The sequence below is a fragment of the Thermobia domestica genome, chromosome 6 (assembly GCF_964235325.1).
Source record: "Thermobia domestica chromosome 6, izTheDome1.hap1.1, whole genome shotgun sequence".
In the NCBI taxonomy this organism is placed as follows: Eukaryota; Metazoa; Arthropoda; class Insecta; order Zygentoma; family Lepismatidae; genus Thermobia; species Thermobia domestica.
Window position 1 is genome coordinate 198,304,521 of NC_137459.1, and position 18,093 is coordinate 198,322,613.

Sequence of the window (18,093 nt, forward strand, 5' to 3'; positions counted from 1 at the left end):
TTTAAGCCTGGAGAAACAAATGTATGGCATCTACCATTGGCATAAAATCATCATTCCTCCTTTATACATCAAGCTCGGCGTTGCTAACAAATTGATTGATGAACGCGTACTCCCCAATATTTTGAAGTACAAAATATTCAGCATTTTATTCTAATTTAATTTATTTACTAATGACAGAATAACATATAAATAATAATAATTATATTTATTTGGAATATAATATTTAGGCTGTGAAACGATTATAACAGAGTTCTTGATATACCTCAGGGGGTCCGTGAAGGTAAGCAGAAAGGTAACACATGGAATCGAAGATAATAAACAGGTTGGGCTAGGTAGTACAATTTAAATCACTTTCTTTGATGCCCCCCGAATTTTACATGCTAGAGACGCCAGTGAAGTTAGTGACTTCTACCAGAACGACGATGATGTGTTTTACGTCATAACACGAACCGGTCATATCTGACACGTTAACTACTGCATAAGAACAAAATGTTAAATATCAAGCTGGAATGTTGTAACACAAGCTCAAACATGTTAGAATTTCTGTTCATTTATCCTCACGTCGTAAGACTGAAGACTAGATCCGATGGAAACTGAACCTATGGATTACACCACGGAAAGCAAGTTCTCTAATTATTCGCTACTTGGAAACCCCTTTAGAAATCTTCCCTTAGTATCCCATAAGCGCTGCAAGTCTAAACTCGTTTCTAAACTTAAAGCAGCATCAACATTTTTATATACAGATGGACTGACTCTAATCACAATTGTGGGTCATTTCCCAAAACTTCATATCTACAAAAATGATGAATTTCAATAATACTTTTTTCAATATTTTTCCTGGTTTATTTTATTTCATAAATATTTATCTCTAATGATTTTAAATTATTATGGATATTTAATTACAGAGGAAGGCATCATGTAATTACCAGAAAATACACGCAAATTGAAAATTGTAAATTTGTAGATATTTTGTTTTGTGGGTTGAGGACCGTTTTGAATTGAGAACCGTTCCTGACAGAAGTTCCTAAATCTGAAATTTCAATATAAGAAAACTTCGAGAAGAAAGATATTGCGATAATCTCCACAGAAAGTTCGACAAAGTGTTATTATAAACTCATTTTTTTCTTTTTACTTTATTTTACCTTATGTTTTGATATGTATTTTTTAAAGGTATACAAGAGGGTAAGAAAAACAATAAACTTTTCTTTTTTTATAATCCTCTCAGCTATATTGTCTCCATGATATACACAACTAAAGTTTAAAGCTTACAGACCACTTAAAAAATGTATAATAAGAGCACTGAGTATGACATGTTGAGAAACAACAAACATAACATGGGGATGTAAAAGGATGTAAAGTATTAGTACAAATCTTGCCAGTACTATTGTCGCAAGACAACAGTAATTTGCTTGTTAGGAATGAATATGAAAAAAAAGGAAAGAAAAAAGAAAAAGAGAAAAGCACAGATCAACACTTTTTTTTTAAACTAGTGTAACAAACTTCTCTAACTTAATCAATCAACAAAACAGATCACACATTGGTCTCCGGCTACCTTTCAAGGCAAATATACTACTACTGCAAATACAATACATAGTCAGATTAATATAAAACAAAGTAGTATCACAATGACAATTTGTACCGTCAAAACATCATCTGAATTGGCAAACGTTTATTCCCAGTCTCCCATTAAATTAAAGCCTGTTATAAAACCCTTGCAACCTCTCGGAAACTAGTAATACTAGAAGTCTAGTAATACTAGCCTAATTACAAGTTAAAGTGTGGTATTTAGCGAGTTATCCACACTAATATATCTCTTCATATAAATAAAAAATCTAAATAATTTATATTAAAAAAATCCTAGCATCTAACACATCAAAACTCAGTACCTTTTTTTTCATGTTTGTGGTTTTCGAGAAAACATCTAATGTCCTTAACTCAGCGCTTTGTATAACAGGAACCGCATTGACACAACAACTTAACATTCCCTCAATGGGGGCCTGTGAACATGACGCAGAAACTTAAAAGAACGCAAAGTTAACCAATGTAACTGTGTCATTTCACACAAACGGAGATGCTAGGCTTACTATGACACAAATGTACAGATTCAATCCTGACAATAATTCGTTATTAAACTGCTCTAATGTCATATATGTTACAGTATATATATTATTAATAGTTAATACCTCAATACAGTTCTCACTATGAAAGCATATCTTATCAACTTTTTACATGAGTTATTAGTAACCAATGCCCTTTACGTATTTTGTGTAATCAGCTTGCTTTTTTTTTTCAGTGACTTTGCAATGCTGTACAATTAGTGACTGACTATAACCGTACAGCTCACAACTGTGTTTATCTGATACTACTCTATACTATGCTGAAAAAAATTGAAGCAACTACAAAAGACCTCTCCCAAATGGAGTGCAGCACTTCAGCTCAAATTCTACACAAGACATGGACAGCTTTCGAATAGTCTTGCTTTCCATGTAATTTTTTGGTGTGTCCATGTAAAAAACTTGTTGTTTGGATCATATCATTCTCAGGCACTACAGGTATTTATTGCTCTGTTACAGTACAAATAAAATGTCTTGGCAAGTCGTTACCCTGGCCAAGAGATTACTTCCTACATTGAAGCAGCAAAACTGAGAACATTTGCTGTTCGTATTGGCAAATTCTATATTACAAAACAGAAAAACCTTTTACTTAAGGCAACATTATTTTTGTTATTTCTTATCATGGTATACCTAGATTAAATATTATACAATGCATTTCAGTTCAAATTTTGTATAACAAAATGTTTTAGTATTACATTCTGATGAACCCGGTTTATAACGAATGGTGTGATCACATTTCTTTTTAATTAATTTAATTCATTATCTTTTTGTTGTAGTTCATCAGGACACACGGCAGCAAAAATCAGAAACACCACAAAGAGAATCAGGGTGCAGTTCACAGTGGGGAAAATGCCACTGTAGATTTACTTTTTTTAATTATCATTAATATTATTATTATTACATAATGTAATACAGGAAGACTAACACTCTACCAGTAAAATCCCTGCATTCATAAAAATGACAGGGCTAATAATTTGTAATTGGCAACTGTTTATTCCCTTAGCCCAAACACAGCCAAAATGTGGCAAAATGAAATTCTATAAAAATAAAAAGCATATGATGGATTTTTTTTTTCTTTTACAACTGCAGCTACAAGTTGGATTAATTGTCAATAACACTGCACAAATTTATGGTTCCTTACAAACAAAACACTAAAAAGGTCATCTATAAAAATGAGTTACTACTCAACATGCTAGCTTTTTTTTTTCTTATTCTGAAGAAACTGTCTATATACAATTAATATATTGAGCCTTTGTTGTTAACAGAGTTATTAATAAAGGAACCAACTGACTATTTGCAATATTCTCAACAATGTGTAGATATAACAATATATAACAAGTTCCTATTTATCAAAAGTCTTTCCGGATTAATCTACTCTACAAACTGGGACCTTGTTTGCCACTGGACCCACTACATTTTGATTTGATAAACTACCATCTGGCTAGTCAAGTTTGTACCATAGCAAAAGAAGAAAAAACGTAAGCTGTTCATTGTACAAATCAATCTGCTAACATTAGGTTTATAACTAATCCATCTAATTCAAACTCTGTTCTAACGTTTCACTTACTAAAGATTGATACAAGATTTTCTTTTGTATCAAACAAATTAACTTTACATATACATTTGCTACTAATTAGTGTCTATTGGAATTGGACAAATGACTCTCTAAGTTGGACTAACCTAGAATTAGCAGACTGACATCAGGTTCAATTGGAACATGACGTTGCAATTTGGGAAATTTTCTTTTAAAGCTAAATATGCAACAATGTTCTTACTTTATCTTAAAATTCCCTGTTACATCAGTTTCAACTCAGGCTGAGTTTTCGCACACTATGCAATATTGCACACTATACACAATACGTGCTTCGTTGTTTGGCATCAACAATAAGATCCTTCCTTCTTACAAGTATAATCACGAGAAATATCATTTGCTTCATTATTGCATGCTAAATGTTTTTCATCTACCTTTAGCAATATTACAGTTCATTTTTTTTTCTCTTTTTTTGGCAAGGCAACTAGGGTAAAAATGAGTGTGAAGTGCCTTACTCCTGATAAAATAGTCACAATGGTTATGATATTAAATTCAAAACCTACAGCTAATCATGTAAATGTTATCTCCCCTAAACTAACAGGTTACCTCAGGAGCTATGAACGGGCCAGTACAATGAGCATGGAAATACCTACATTTTCTTATGGCACACATTCAAAATATGAACTGAACACCATAGAAACAAACTCAATGTTGGTTATATATAACAAAGATTTTTGCAGACTCTTTTGAATTTCACTTCCCATATTATATAGGCTTCTTCAGTCTTGTATGTTGAAGTTCAGTATATAAAGAACACAGATTGGTAAACGGTATGTAAAGGTACTACATTTCAAATTACCATGCTCAAGTGTTGTCAAATGGCCAAACATGTCAGATCTCTGATTAGATGAACATCGAGTTCAAAAATTGCAAACTATCAAACATTCACACTATAGTGTGTCATCAAGCTAGCATAGTTACAATCTTATGCAACATTCTGAGGACATTAAATCATTATTTAAAAAAAAAGAAAAAAGAAAAAAAGAAAAGAAAGAAAGGAAAAGAAATAGAAGGTAAAAATTTTAAACAATAATAAGAAAGGTTTTCAGAAAAAAGGAATTGAAGCTGCAGTCCTTTGATTAATAATAATAATAATCATAATAAAGAATTTACCCCAACCTTCTACGTCATTTGTCAAAAATGCCCTGCCACAGAGGTAATAACATATCACAGACACTACACACAACAAAGAAACATCCTGCATAACACTTGGCAACGTAATTCAGTGACTAGGACTCTGCTCAACTCTAATTTTAAAACTTTGGGTTTCGGTTAAATCCTTGTCATTTGGAAATCTCTATTTTTCATAACAATTCAATAATTATTTATTATCATTTATATATATCTTTTTAAATTGAATTATAACATATATATATATATACATTACACCAACATACTCTCCCTCCCTTTCCTTCAAATGCATTCAAACAACCAAGCACACTCACAAACACACATATTTATATATATACATAAATATATATATATAGATAGATATATATGTATATATATTCCTTTGTCTATAACTATGTCTCTAACTATATTTATTTATATATATGTCACCTTCAATAATTTATATTTTATTGTGGTTTTAAAGATTTAAATTACCAACTGCGATTAAAACATTACAATATTGCAAAAACAGTGCAAATGACAAAGATTACTTTACGTGTGTAAATAAGCAATCTTGACTAAAATAGGAGCATTTCTCTATCAACCAAATTTTATTTTCAATTTTTGTATATTTGTAAACCTTTTTTATATATAATGCCATAAATAACTTCCAACAGCAATTTTTAAATTTTTTTAGCAATGATTTGCAAAAGAAAACAACAATGTCTACAACAAAATAAATATTCATAAAAGTATGATAACTGCTGGTAATACATAATGTCATGTACTACAACGCATATGTACATATTTTCTATTTGTTATTGTGATCGTATTCTGTACATAACTTGTGGTCAATATTTCAAAAATTTATAAAATGAACACTAGAATTTAAATATTTTACTATAACAACAGATAACGTACGTCATGAATAGACTTAAGAAAAAATATATATATAACTTTGGTGTTTAAAGAAGAAAATAGTATTTCAAAAATCACTAAACTCATGGTGACGTTAGAAAGTATTAACATTACAAGTTACTCAAAAACTACGAAAAAAGCAACAAAATCTCCCCTGAAAATCGTTCGTATACACTATATAGCAACACAAACGGATTAGCATTATAATAAGCAAATAGTGTACACTTCAGTACAGTGGATAAAAACAATTATTATCTCATATTTAATATGTCCTTGCTATGCTAGCTTGTGAAAGACACCACTACACTCTAAAACAGGCTACAAGTCTTTGGTTACAAAAAGTAAATGTGGCCCTTTGTAATCAATAGGTCTGGCCTATGACACACCTTCTTCTAATTACAAGTTAACTTGTGATGTTCACATAGCATACTACTGTCTTTCCGTACTTGAACGTACATGTTTGATGAAGTTAGTTCATCATACTGTAGACAATATATACAAACAAAGTCACATCACCAAGAGCTTCAACTGAACTAGACACTTATCACATTCTGTTTCCAGCTTCTCTTGACTTCCATTCTTTTATTTTTTTTTCTTTTTCTTTCTTTCTATTCTTTCTTTTTCCCAATATTCTTCAATTTCTCTGCTGAAGTCTGGGTTGCAAGGGGTAGAGGATAACGTTTATTGTAAACTGTACAGACTGTAGTTTATTACCCAGAGAGCTGCTCATTTTCTAATATATATATTTTTTTTTTTCATAAAATCACTTGTGCAAACTACTTGACTACATAGATTAATGGCCAACATACACAAATGGTCATTACCACCAGTAGCCACTTCACGTCTTTGTTTTTGAACGTTTCTTTCCTTCACTTCTCCATTCATGGCATAAAATTGAGCAAAACCTAGCACTGAAACAAAACTTTAAGATGACTGTGACTTTGTTGGGGTTGTTGGAGCACTGCTGGGGTTTGAGGCTGTCCTTGCTGGAGGTGTAGGTGTGGCCCCACCGGAACCATGACTTCTACTGGAACTTTGAGCTCCCGTTCCCGATGTAGCTGCAATTGCTTGGTTGTTTGTGTCAAGCCCCTCATTGTTGTGGACCACCGGGTTGAAGTATCGTTCTGTTAGAGGACAAGAATGAAATTAAATTACCAATAGTAATAAAGAAAATAGAACACTGTAAAATATTACACGGAATATGACATAATAATAATAATAATAAACTGCAACTTTAAATTCATGTTTGTAGCTAACTCGTAAGGATTTTCTGACTGTAACTATACTTCCACTTAAATGTTCTTTAAAAACTCAAAAGCTTTCATATTAGGAAGTTTCGTCTTTACAACAAAACTTAAAGCAATACAAGGAGCGTAAATGCTCTACGAAAATTTAGTGGATGAAACTCCGTGTAACGAAGAAATTACGTGCTTAAAGCAATACAATTGTGGTATTTTTTGGTCCAAAGTTAAAGTTTGAAATATAAATCACTTTATATTTATTTCTATAATATTTAATATTCACTAAAATTGTAACATGTAGTTTGTAGAATATGAATATCAGTTTTGCATAATCATTAGATTGTCTATAATTTAATTTCGTACAAAAGCTTTATTTTGTTATTTGTAGACGTAACATAATAACAACTATAAGGTATTTTTCTTTACACATTTAAATATATATATATATATATACAGGGTGGGCCATTTTAATTAATCCACGGAAATATCTGAAAAATGATAAAACATAGAAGAAATGTTTGAAGTACACGTTATATATTGCTAAGGGGGAAAACCAATTCCGCCAAAAGTACCCCTCCTCACCCCCCGTAAATGGGGGTAACGGGGGGTAACTTTGAAATGTCAAATGGGAACATGGGTCGAGTAATACCTCGTTCGAAAGGTCTTGGAAAACTAAGTAACGCTGTACCAAAAGATGTTTCATATTGTGCACCAGTTTCAAAATGGCCGCCATGATATGGTTCGGAAACTCCAGCACCCGTAGTATGAAAACCATGGAAGGTAAATGAATGGAACAAAATTGAAATACGTAAATATCATAGGATGATCCCTCTGATCCCAGTGGCCTCCCTGAAGGGGTCTTGGGGGCTAACTTCAAAATTTCAATGTCCGACCGGACAACGGTTCGGGCGTACGCTTGACCTACCCAATGCTGTTTGGAAGGCAGACTTCATGGATAGAGAATTGGTGCACAGAGTTAATGCGGATGGCCACAGTTACATTTTGAGTAACTATTAGCGACCTTTTGAGAACACTGCCATTTCACCTCAATCGTTTTCTCCTGCAAGATGTTTGATTTTGCAAGATTTATCGAACGAGGTACCACTCGACTCATGTTACTATTTGAAATTTTGAAGTTAGCTCCCAAGACCCCTTCAGGGAGGCCACTGGGATCACAGGGATCATCCTATGATATTTACGTATTTCAATTTTGTTCCATTCATTTACCTTCCATGGTTTCCATAATACGGGTACTGGAGTTTCCGAACCATATCATGGCGGCCATTTTGAAACTGGTGCACAATATGAAACATCTTTTGGTACAGCGTTACTTAGTTTTCCAAGACCTTTCGAACGAGGTATTACTCGACCCATGTTCCCATTTGACATTTCAAAGTTACCCCCCGTTACCCCCATTTACGGGGGGCGAGGAGGGGTACTTTTGGCGGAATTGGTTTTCCTCCTTAGCAATATATAACGTGTACTACAAACATTTTGTGTATGTTTTATCATTTTTCAGATATTTCCGTGGATTAATTAAAATGGCCCACCCTGTATATATATATATATATATATATATCAAACTATTTTACTTAAAAAGTTAATTGTCTCACATAGCCTACTTTTGAAACCATATGTACCTGCCAGAATCCCCTTAAATAAGTACATAGGGTATAGGTTGGTAATATCGTGATATGCGTAATTTTATGTTAGCATGAAGTTGGAAGGTTTACACGTACCTTCTAGGCAACAGGAAAACAGTAAATTCCACGCATGGTTATATCGTAGTAACTGCTAATATAAAATTACTTATATAAGGATACTATCAACTTTTACCCTACATATCTTGTGAATATCGTGAGAATTGTTCGCTGTATATCCGATCAATTTCGATTCGATGTTGCTATCTCGCGTATCATGCTGGAACTATGAGTTTGCTGGTGGGAGTAGTGTTGTGTCTGACCTTGCAGGTGTGTGTGTGTTGGTACTGAGTGTTATGAAATGGCGACGAAAATCAACCGATATTGGGAGGGTTACGTAATGGCTCTTTTCCATGCTAAGTTTTCGTACGTACGCATTGTGAAACAACATCGGGAAAATAGGTTAACACTCGAGGTGACGACTGAGAAAGCTATTGTAGCCCGTCACACACAACATGCTCTCCTTGCGAAACATTCACCCACAAAAACCACCAGGAGAAGGGCTACACCCCTAGTGCTAAGGGGGATCCGCCTATTGACGTGACAAGAAAATCCACCGACGCAACGTAATGTGGGCCACAGATTCCACCTCACACCGTCAACTGTGAACAAAACAATTCGCAAGCGACTCAGGTTGAAGTGTGTGCGGATGACCCGTGTACACCACCTGCTACCGCGAACGTAAGGTAGACAGCAGAAAACTGTTTGAAAAATACCTGGCGGGTTCCAAATGGAAGAAAGTTGTTACAAAGAATGAATCATATGTCCATCTCACTGCTGGTGGTCACATTCGGGCGACTGGATACCGTGATATTGACAGCAAGGGGCGTAGCAACTTTGTTCGTCAGTGTAGGGAAAGTTTCCCTCGTGGCTTTATGGTTGTTACGGGATTCGGATATGATGGTAAGTTGATGATACGTAAGGTGGACAAAAACGTGAAGCTGAATGCAAGATACTTCCAAGAATCCATTCTAACACCTATCTATCGCAGACGTATCCAATAATTGTATCGAATAGACGCGAACCAGGTGATGATTCATTGGACAAGGCTTTGAGTCATGTCACCAGATAATCACTACATTTTTATCAGGAAATTGTAGATGAGTTAGGAATTCGTGTCATTCCGTTGCAAGACATTCCTGTGGAAAGCTCAGATGCCAGTCCAATGGATTTTTGCGCATTTGGGCTGTTGAAATGAGGTCTTGAACATGTCCGTTCGCGCACCCAGGATGGTCTATGAAAAGTTTACAGGGAAGAGTGGGACAGAATTCCCATGTCTGTCCTGCGGTAGAGCTTGCTGGAGTGCAAACTGTGATGCTATGTGATAGTCCAGAATGCTGCGGGTCCAATAGAACATGATAGGTGGTGGGGATTGTTATGTATCTTTTACGTGACATTCACAACAAGAAGAATACTCTGGAGTTTTGAAAAAAGCAACAAAAAAAGAAGAAAAAAAAGAAAAGAAAAAAAGAAAAGAAGAAAGGAAGAATGGAAAGACAATAATTTAAAACTTTTGAAATATGTGATATTTCGCCCTTTGAAAATAATAGTGAATGAGTCAGGTGAATTCATCGCTTCCACTCTCAACCTACATGCAACTATCTAAAACTCACAGCTTAGGTTCCAAACAATATGTCTGATAGGTAAAGAAGGTAAAGAAAGCATAGACTGGTGGTATACGTTTCACCTTATTTTCATGTATATAGTTTCCGTCCTTTATTTATCAAGTAATTATCTTTTTCATTAGTCAATGCACTCTAAGTTCCATATGCAGCTCACGGTTTTGGAACCCAGTGTAAACAAATAAATAACACATACCGTAAACTGGATATACTTTGGCCCTTTAAAGGCAACTTTGGCCCAAAGGAAAAGAAAGATTTGATTTTTTTCCTACATGGTTATTATTTTTTCTACCAATAAGAAAAGTTGTGGACAGAAGTATTACAGCATTAAGAACACATAAATATTGACGCTAGTGATTTATTTCCGGAACCTGGGAAGAAAAATGCTAGCAATTGTTAGCAAGTAAACATGTATTATATTTCAAGTTCCACAACTTTTGATCATTGCATTAAAGTTACACATCTTCAATGCATAAGTAGAATATAAAAACGTGTTCATTAGCGAATATTAATAAGCTAACGCCTTAAATGTGCGTTCAATTATGCACAAATTATTAAGCGTTTAATTGCATGGGATAACACTGGCCCAATTTTTGGGGCAACATTGGCCCATACCTTATAAGTGTTGGAAATGGCCCAATATTAAAGACTAAATGGTTTACAATTGATACGATGTAATAAGGAAAATTAACTCCCACTAGCTTCTAAACGAGAACAATACAGTGCCTGAATATCAAGAATTTTCTCCCTAAAACTAAAAAGTATGGTACTCTACCGCAATGAAGAATATGGTGCTCCTATTTTTGGATGTTAAGTATTCATCCACTTAGAGAGATTTTCATTGAACGATATTTTTGTTTGAGTAAAGTGATTTCACACCTACGTTTGTAATACAGGCATTTTAAGTTACGTATTCACAAATTTGTAGCGTTCTTTTATAGATGTTTCGTATTCACCCAAGTAAAATAAAAATATCTTCATTGAACGATATTTCACGTTCGATTGAAATTGAGTAAAAACATTGATAATTTCACCAATGTGTTTATAGTATTCTGTTCTTCTCTTCAGTTTCTCAAATACAGTGTTACAATAATACTTTCGTGTATTAATTTGTCATTTTGACAAATGGGCTAAAGTTACACCAACCATGAAAAATCTAGCATAGCATCAAAAACTTGGACCTATAATCATCATTCCTGGTCACACTGATTATTTACTGCTTTCAAAAGAAAGCCAAAGTATTGCATTTTAACAAGGAGAAATGAAAGTAAATTACTCCAAATATTAGGAGATATTAGAATGGGAATTTTGAAAATAAATAAAATAATAATAATAATAAAAAACTTGGCCAAAGTATACTCAGTTTACGGTAATGGTGGAAATACGTCATTCTTAACCTTTTCATAGAACATGATTTGAAACGGGAGATCTGGAACTGAACTGGGTTGAGAGCATATCACGAGTTGGTCCAACCAATAATAGAATGGGAGGAGGATTTTGGAATCCTTCGCGAATCAAAAATATCCTGATAAACGAACTCATTGTCCAATGTTAGAATTTGAACGTGAAGAAATTCAAAGTGCATGTTAAAGGCGGTGTAGCCAATGGGTGGCGTTGGGGTCATAAGTTACCCACTGACGAATAGGTCTCTGGTTAAAACACGGGGAAGGGTTTTGTCTTGATCATCTCTTCAAACCAGCAATGCAATAATAAATAGAACTAACAAAATGCCTTGAAACTGCGACCCGTATTACAACAAGAGCCGCTCACATGCTTAACAGAGAAAATAGTCAGTCCACCATTCACAAACCCGTTTGTTGTTGGTGGCTGCACTCACAGCCTTAGAAATCGGAAACTAGTCACAGACTTTTTGGTTATGAAACTCTCATCAGACTGTGATCGTAGTTCTTGGGGTCGAAGGGGAAGAAGAAAATATCCCCCATCTCATTTAAATAGACGTTATTTTGGACATTATATTTCATGTTTTAGTTAATTGCAATTGGAATAAAAACTTGAAATTTGATATGTTTGTCGATTTATGGCGCCGTTATCTAATGAAATCACCAAAAATAAAGGTTTCCGACATTAGTGCAGTTTTATGGGGAACTGAAAAATCGTTCTCATCTTATTTAATTGAGATACCTTTTATTTCAATAGGTTTTTATTTATTATTATTATTATTATTATTATTATTATTATTATTATTATTATTATTATTATTATTATTATTTTTTACATTAAATCTTATGTTAGGTTCTAGATAGAATTATGTATGTAAATCACCAAAAATAGAAATTTCCAACTTTGGTGGGGTTTTATGGAAATTGAAAAATCTTCCCCATGTCATTTGAATGGGGCATCTTTTACACCCCATAATTATTAGGCATCAACGGAATTTTGAGATATGCTCTGACTTTATGATTGGTTCAATGTAGGCAAATGATAAGACTTGATAGCAATGAACACGGAATCCTTTGGCGCAATGTCGGAAGTGTTAAGGATCGTCAACAGCACAATCTCTCATACTCAGGAAAACGCATGCTGGGATATTTTCTTTCACGTTTATAGGTGGAGAAAACGTGAATTATACCATGACGAAATACATTGTATCATACGTTATTCCAAACACACACACACCCAAAAAACATGGAGCTGCCGGTTCTTACTTCCGACTTCCCTCCGAGGCATTGGATGTCCATTGTTGTCTAGGCTTACCTCCTGCTTACTTTGGACCCTCCTTGAAATCAGGCTATATCTGAAAACTCTATTGAGAGCATATCTGAGAATTACACCCTGTAGGAAATACCCTGTATACCTATTGAAAACTGACGAAATATGCACTTTTGGATTGTTTATGCTTGGCTTCCTTTACGCTGATAAGAAGCACCATTCACAGTTCCTGGAATTCGAAATAGGGCCTGTTGAAATTTAGCTTTTTCGCGGTTTTAGACAATCCTAGCTCTGAAACTATGCACTTTTCGCCATAGGTTCAATATGAACTTTTTCTCTTATTTTTATGTGAGGAATCACCTCTTACAGTTTTTCGGTATAGTTCAATAACACCCTGTATATATATATCCGTTATTAATGGCTCTTCACAAAACGACTTTATATTTACATATATGTAAGTCGATTTGTGTAAAGCCGTTAATGGTGAATATTTACTGGACTACTTGAGAGTTGAAATCAGTCAATTGTGTAGGAATGAATTTATCTTTCTTCCCTAACTCGATTTAAAATGTTCCCGGATTAAACTTTCGTGATTAAAATTTTGCACGCTTCTAGAATACATACCATCACCAGTGTATATATGAGAACTTGCAGCATAGGTTGGTGGACTTTACTCTCTTATTCTTGATGGATTTTAATTCCAAGCAGAGGAAATATTGGGGAAACCTCAAAGAAGATAGGGGTAATATTTAATCAACACCAAATATAGTTTTAAACGAGAATTATTATTCTTATTCTTATTATTATTATTATTATTATTATTATTATTATTATTATTATTTAATTGGATGATATCAATTCTACCCTTTCATTCTTGATCGATTTCAATCCCAAATACCGAGTATGACTGGAAAGCCTGAAAGAAAATATACACGTATTCTCATCGAAATCAAATCTTTTACGACAGTTATGGTGTAAAACGGTATTCATAGCATTTTAGAACAGGACAAGGGCAGACTTACCCCTTCTTACCCGCAACTTTTGACTACTTTAACCCTTATGCGGTGGCAATCATTGACAGGGACTAAAGAAAACACACACCGTACTGCGTTCAAATCAAATAATCCTCAATAAAGTTATCCTCGAAAAGCGTGTCCTATTTGCACATATCTGTGTGCAAACTATCAACATCGGATGGATCCATTTGTGCACCTTCATTTTATGTGGAAATAAACTCCAAACAGTTACTCATTAAAACTGCTCACGTTTATCGTGGACAGACAAACAAATACAAAATTGTCAGCCAGTTAAGTCAAATAGAAACTCATACATTGAAGAAGCAAACGAAAGTTTCTCGTTTATTTATTTTTTCACAAACTTCCCTGATTTTAACCCCAAGCAGTGGCGACTTCGAGAAGCCCTTAACACATGCACTGCATCATATCAAAATCATACACTTTTTTTTTTTTTTTTCGATAATCATCATTGAATATACATTCTTTATTGTACAGAAAAAAAAATATGTAAGTCCGTGGGTAACGCTAATATGCCAACTTCAAAACACTTAAGAATTACGGGATGCATAAACATCTGGCCGAAAATATTTAGATATTCTTAATCCTGATTATAAACATAAGACACCTCATTCTGTCAGTATCGCTCGTCAGTTAAGAGAAAGGAAAACACAAAAGAAGACATAATAGAAGGTAGAATAGAGAGAGAGTGTGAATTCAACAAGTGACTAACGCTATCAATGGCTTTTTTTTTTTTTTTTTTTTTTTTTTTTTTTTTTTTTTTTTTTTTTTTTTTTTGTCAAAGAGATTAACGGAAAACCGTAAAACGCTGAAGCTCCTAACTTTTAAGCAAGTACACCAACTGATAGTAGTGTCAGAAGACTTACGATAACTTGTAATACCAATGACTACACGACACATAGCAAGTCACACGAGATTTAATACACCTATATATCATACAATATTTCAGGCAACCTTATACAATATTATTACATCATGGTTTACACCATAAAACTGCATAAGGTAAATTATTCTTTTAAACATAAATTTAAGTACAACATGTTAAGCTAGACAATGAAGGAAATGATCAACTTCGTCGAAACAGAAAATGGATTAACACCCCAATCACCATCACAATTTCAAATAACTCGAATAGCTTATGTTTGCTATAGCATTTGCAATTCACTCTTTTAATTCAATACAAATGTATAATAATTTGAATTCCTTAAAATTTTCATTGTTATGTTGTGAATCACATCTCATTTTCACGCATCTGAGTTTATATTGATTTTACCGACTGATCTGTGTGTTGTTATTTACTGTTTTACGTAAAAGCTAAAATTACACTTATTTACTGGAGAAAAATATATATACCATGTTTCATATCTATGTACAAATTTAAAACGAGGTAGTTTGTGTTTTATGTACAAGCATTAGAATTTGTCTACATTTTCTTTAATAGCCCTTACGCATAAATGACTGAACACAAGTTGTGTTCAATCTCTGGAAATTAAATTTGCCTTTAGTACTAAAGTTCATCTAGCTATTATGCTCAATTATGCTCTATATTTCCCATAAATTACCTTTCATTTCCACTTTTAAAATACATTTTACGAACATTTGAATGCGTCTCGCATAATTCCCACTTTTAGGTGTTAAAATAAACAAAAAAATATGGTTGTTTTCAGCACACTTTACTCAAACGAATGAAGTTAGAAATAAAAGTATGCGTTGAAGTTTAGTTTCGACCTTAGTTTGTGCAGGTATCAAAAGTGATTTTGGTACTTTAAAGTTATATATCAGTATTTCATATTGTTTAACTACATTTTATTTTCGATACACTGCAGATAGCTACACTGGCAGCCCTACTAATAAGGGACGTATGCGAACCATGACAGCTAGATATTTATGAGAATTAGTACCCTGACTACTTGTGGATCGCTAATTATCGTTGTGATAATCACTCGGTGAGGAAATGTCTTGTTTACCCGCTACGTATAATACATATACCAAGCAGTGACCGGGTGAGGCTGTGCTCAGTTATACCTCAAAAACGCCCGATAAAGGCAGAAAATGAAAAATGTGTGCAGGTAACCTGATACCTACGGATGAGGGTCATGTGACCAAGAACACGACAACAGTGTTAGACAAAGTAGTGCTGCCCTCCCAACACAAACTTATAGGTTTTTCAAACAGAACGAATACCATTTTATGGCATTAAAACTATTAGCATAAAACGTGAAAGAAAATAAGTAAAAGGTAGGTTATCAATGTTATCAAATAAGGGAGATATGAGGCTCTAATATTGAGATTTTATGGGGACCGTACAGAGAAACGAACAAATGTACAACAACAACAAAACTGCAGGAGGAACAAATGTACAGTAGGGAGTAAACTACAGCATGCACAGCATCGAATGACTAACGGACTTGATGCAGGATTCACCCAGAAAGGGTACATGTTAAAGCAGCCGTAGAAAGAAGTTCTATGTGACATAATGCGAAAATGTTAACAGTAAGTCTTCCTGTAACGCAGCAATTCCAATGGCGTTTGAATTTCTCGAATGGCAATTCCAATGGCGTTTGGAATTGATATCTCGAACCGTTCCCGAGAGCTGTAAAACGAACTATCTTCGGGTTGCAACACCGCATAAAACCTTGCATGCCCTCAAAACCACGAAGACGACGGCGTAGCGCCTGAAAAGAGTACAGGAAAGCTGTGTCACAAAAGGCAACAAATCTGTGACAAGAAAGTACGTCAGAATCGGTTCGCAAAGATCAATGACTTTTGATAGGTGTCATTCGAGAGTATAGGAAACGTTAGCATGTGAGAAACCATGAAGATAAAACACACTGCATTCAGGTTACCAGCAGGGCCGTGCCGTGGAAAATCAGCGCCCGGGGCGAGAGTATACGGCGGCGCCCCCATACATATATTCCAAGCAATTTTTCCTATTTTTTCCTTTTTCTCTCGAATTTTTCGCCCCCTTACTTCGGCGCCCGGGGCCGTAGCCCCGCTCGCCCCCCCACGGCAGGCCCTGGTTACCAGTAATAGACAGGCGCAAAATATTTTAACATAATACACCAATACATACAACAGAAAAGCCATAGATAGTATGGCAAAATACGTACATTTTTCGCCCTAGCCGCAAACTCGATATGACGTATCAAGCCCGTTAGTCACCGGATGCTGTGATTTAGTCCCTACAGTATATTTGTTCTTTCTGCAGTCTTGCTGTTGTATAATTGTTCGTTTCGTTATACGGACCCCATAACTTCTCTACTTTAGAGCCTCATATCTCATTTATTTGGCAACACTGATAACCCACCTTTTGCTTATTTTCTTTCACACTTTATGCTAATTGTTTCAATGCCATAAAATGGTATACGTTCTGTTTGAAAAACTATAAATGTGTTGGGATGGCAACACTACTTGTGTGACACTACTGCTGTGTTCTTGGTTACGTGTCCCCCTCCTGTAGGTATTAGGTTAGCAGCACACATTTTTCATTTTCTGTCTTTTTCCGGCGTTTTTGGAGTATAACTCGCACAGCCTCACCCGGTTACTGCTTGGTATATGTATTACACATTGCGGGCAAAAAAAAAAAAAAAAAAAAAGCATTTCTGCAACTAATGCATTTTTCCATTTCTGCACTATCTCCACGATGATTACCGATCCAAAATCAGGCAGGGTATCAATTTTCATAAATATCTAGCTCTCTTGGTTCGCATACGTCCCTTGTAAGCAATAATTATAAACCACATTCAGAATCTTTCTTCCATAATTGTGTGCAAGCATATGAGAAGGTAACGGTTGTCAGTTATTGAGTAAATACAAATTTTGAATACCAGAATAATGGCCTTATCAGATGGACATAAAAATAAGTGGTTTTATGAATACAATAGTCTTCCTGTTTTAAAGTATGTTTTAAAGGCAGTATTTTAAAACTTCAGAAACCAGTAACCTTTAAATATAGGATACTAGCATCGATTACCCGCTTTGCTGGGTTAAATTAAGAAAAAAATAGTAATATGTTTTGTTAGTCAGTCACTTTTTACTATTACTAAAGTGCTCCTTGATATTGGTCATTTTCGATGATTTTTATATGTCCCCT

General features: G+C 34.5%; 1 protein-coding gene across 10 annotated transcripts in view; it reads right to left on the bottom strand.

The window, feature by feature from the left end:
• Nucleotides 1-1,200: 1,200 nt before the first annotated feature.
• The window catches only part of NfI (Nuclear factor I), a 784,932-nt gene continuing 768,039 nt past the window's right edge, over nt 1,201-18,093 (bottom strand). For all 10 annotated transcript variants that reach the window (XM_081762573.1, XM_081762574.1, XM_081762571.1 and 7 more), the window contains one exon: nt 1,201-6,857. In XM_081762573.1, the coding sequence (XP_081618699.1) occupies nt 6,658-6,857 (200 nt within the window). In that variant the 3' untranslated portion in view covers nt 1,201-6,657. The remainder of the gene's footprint in view (nt 6,858-18,093) is intronic.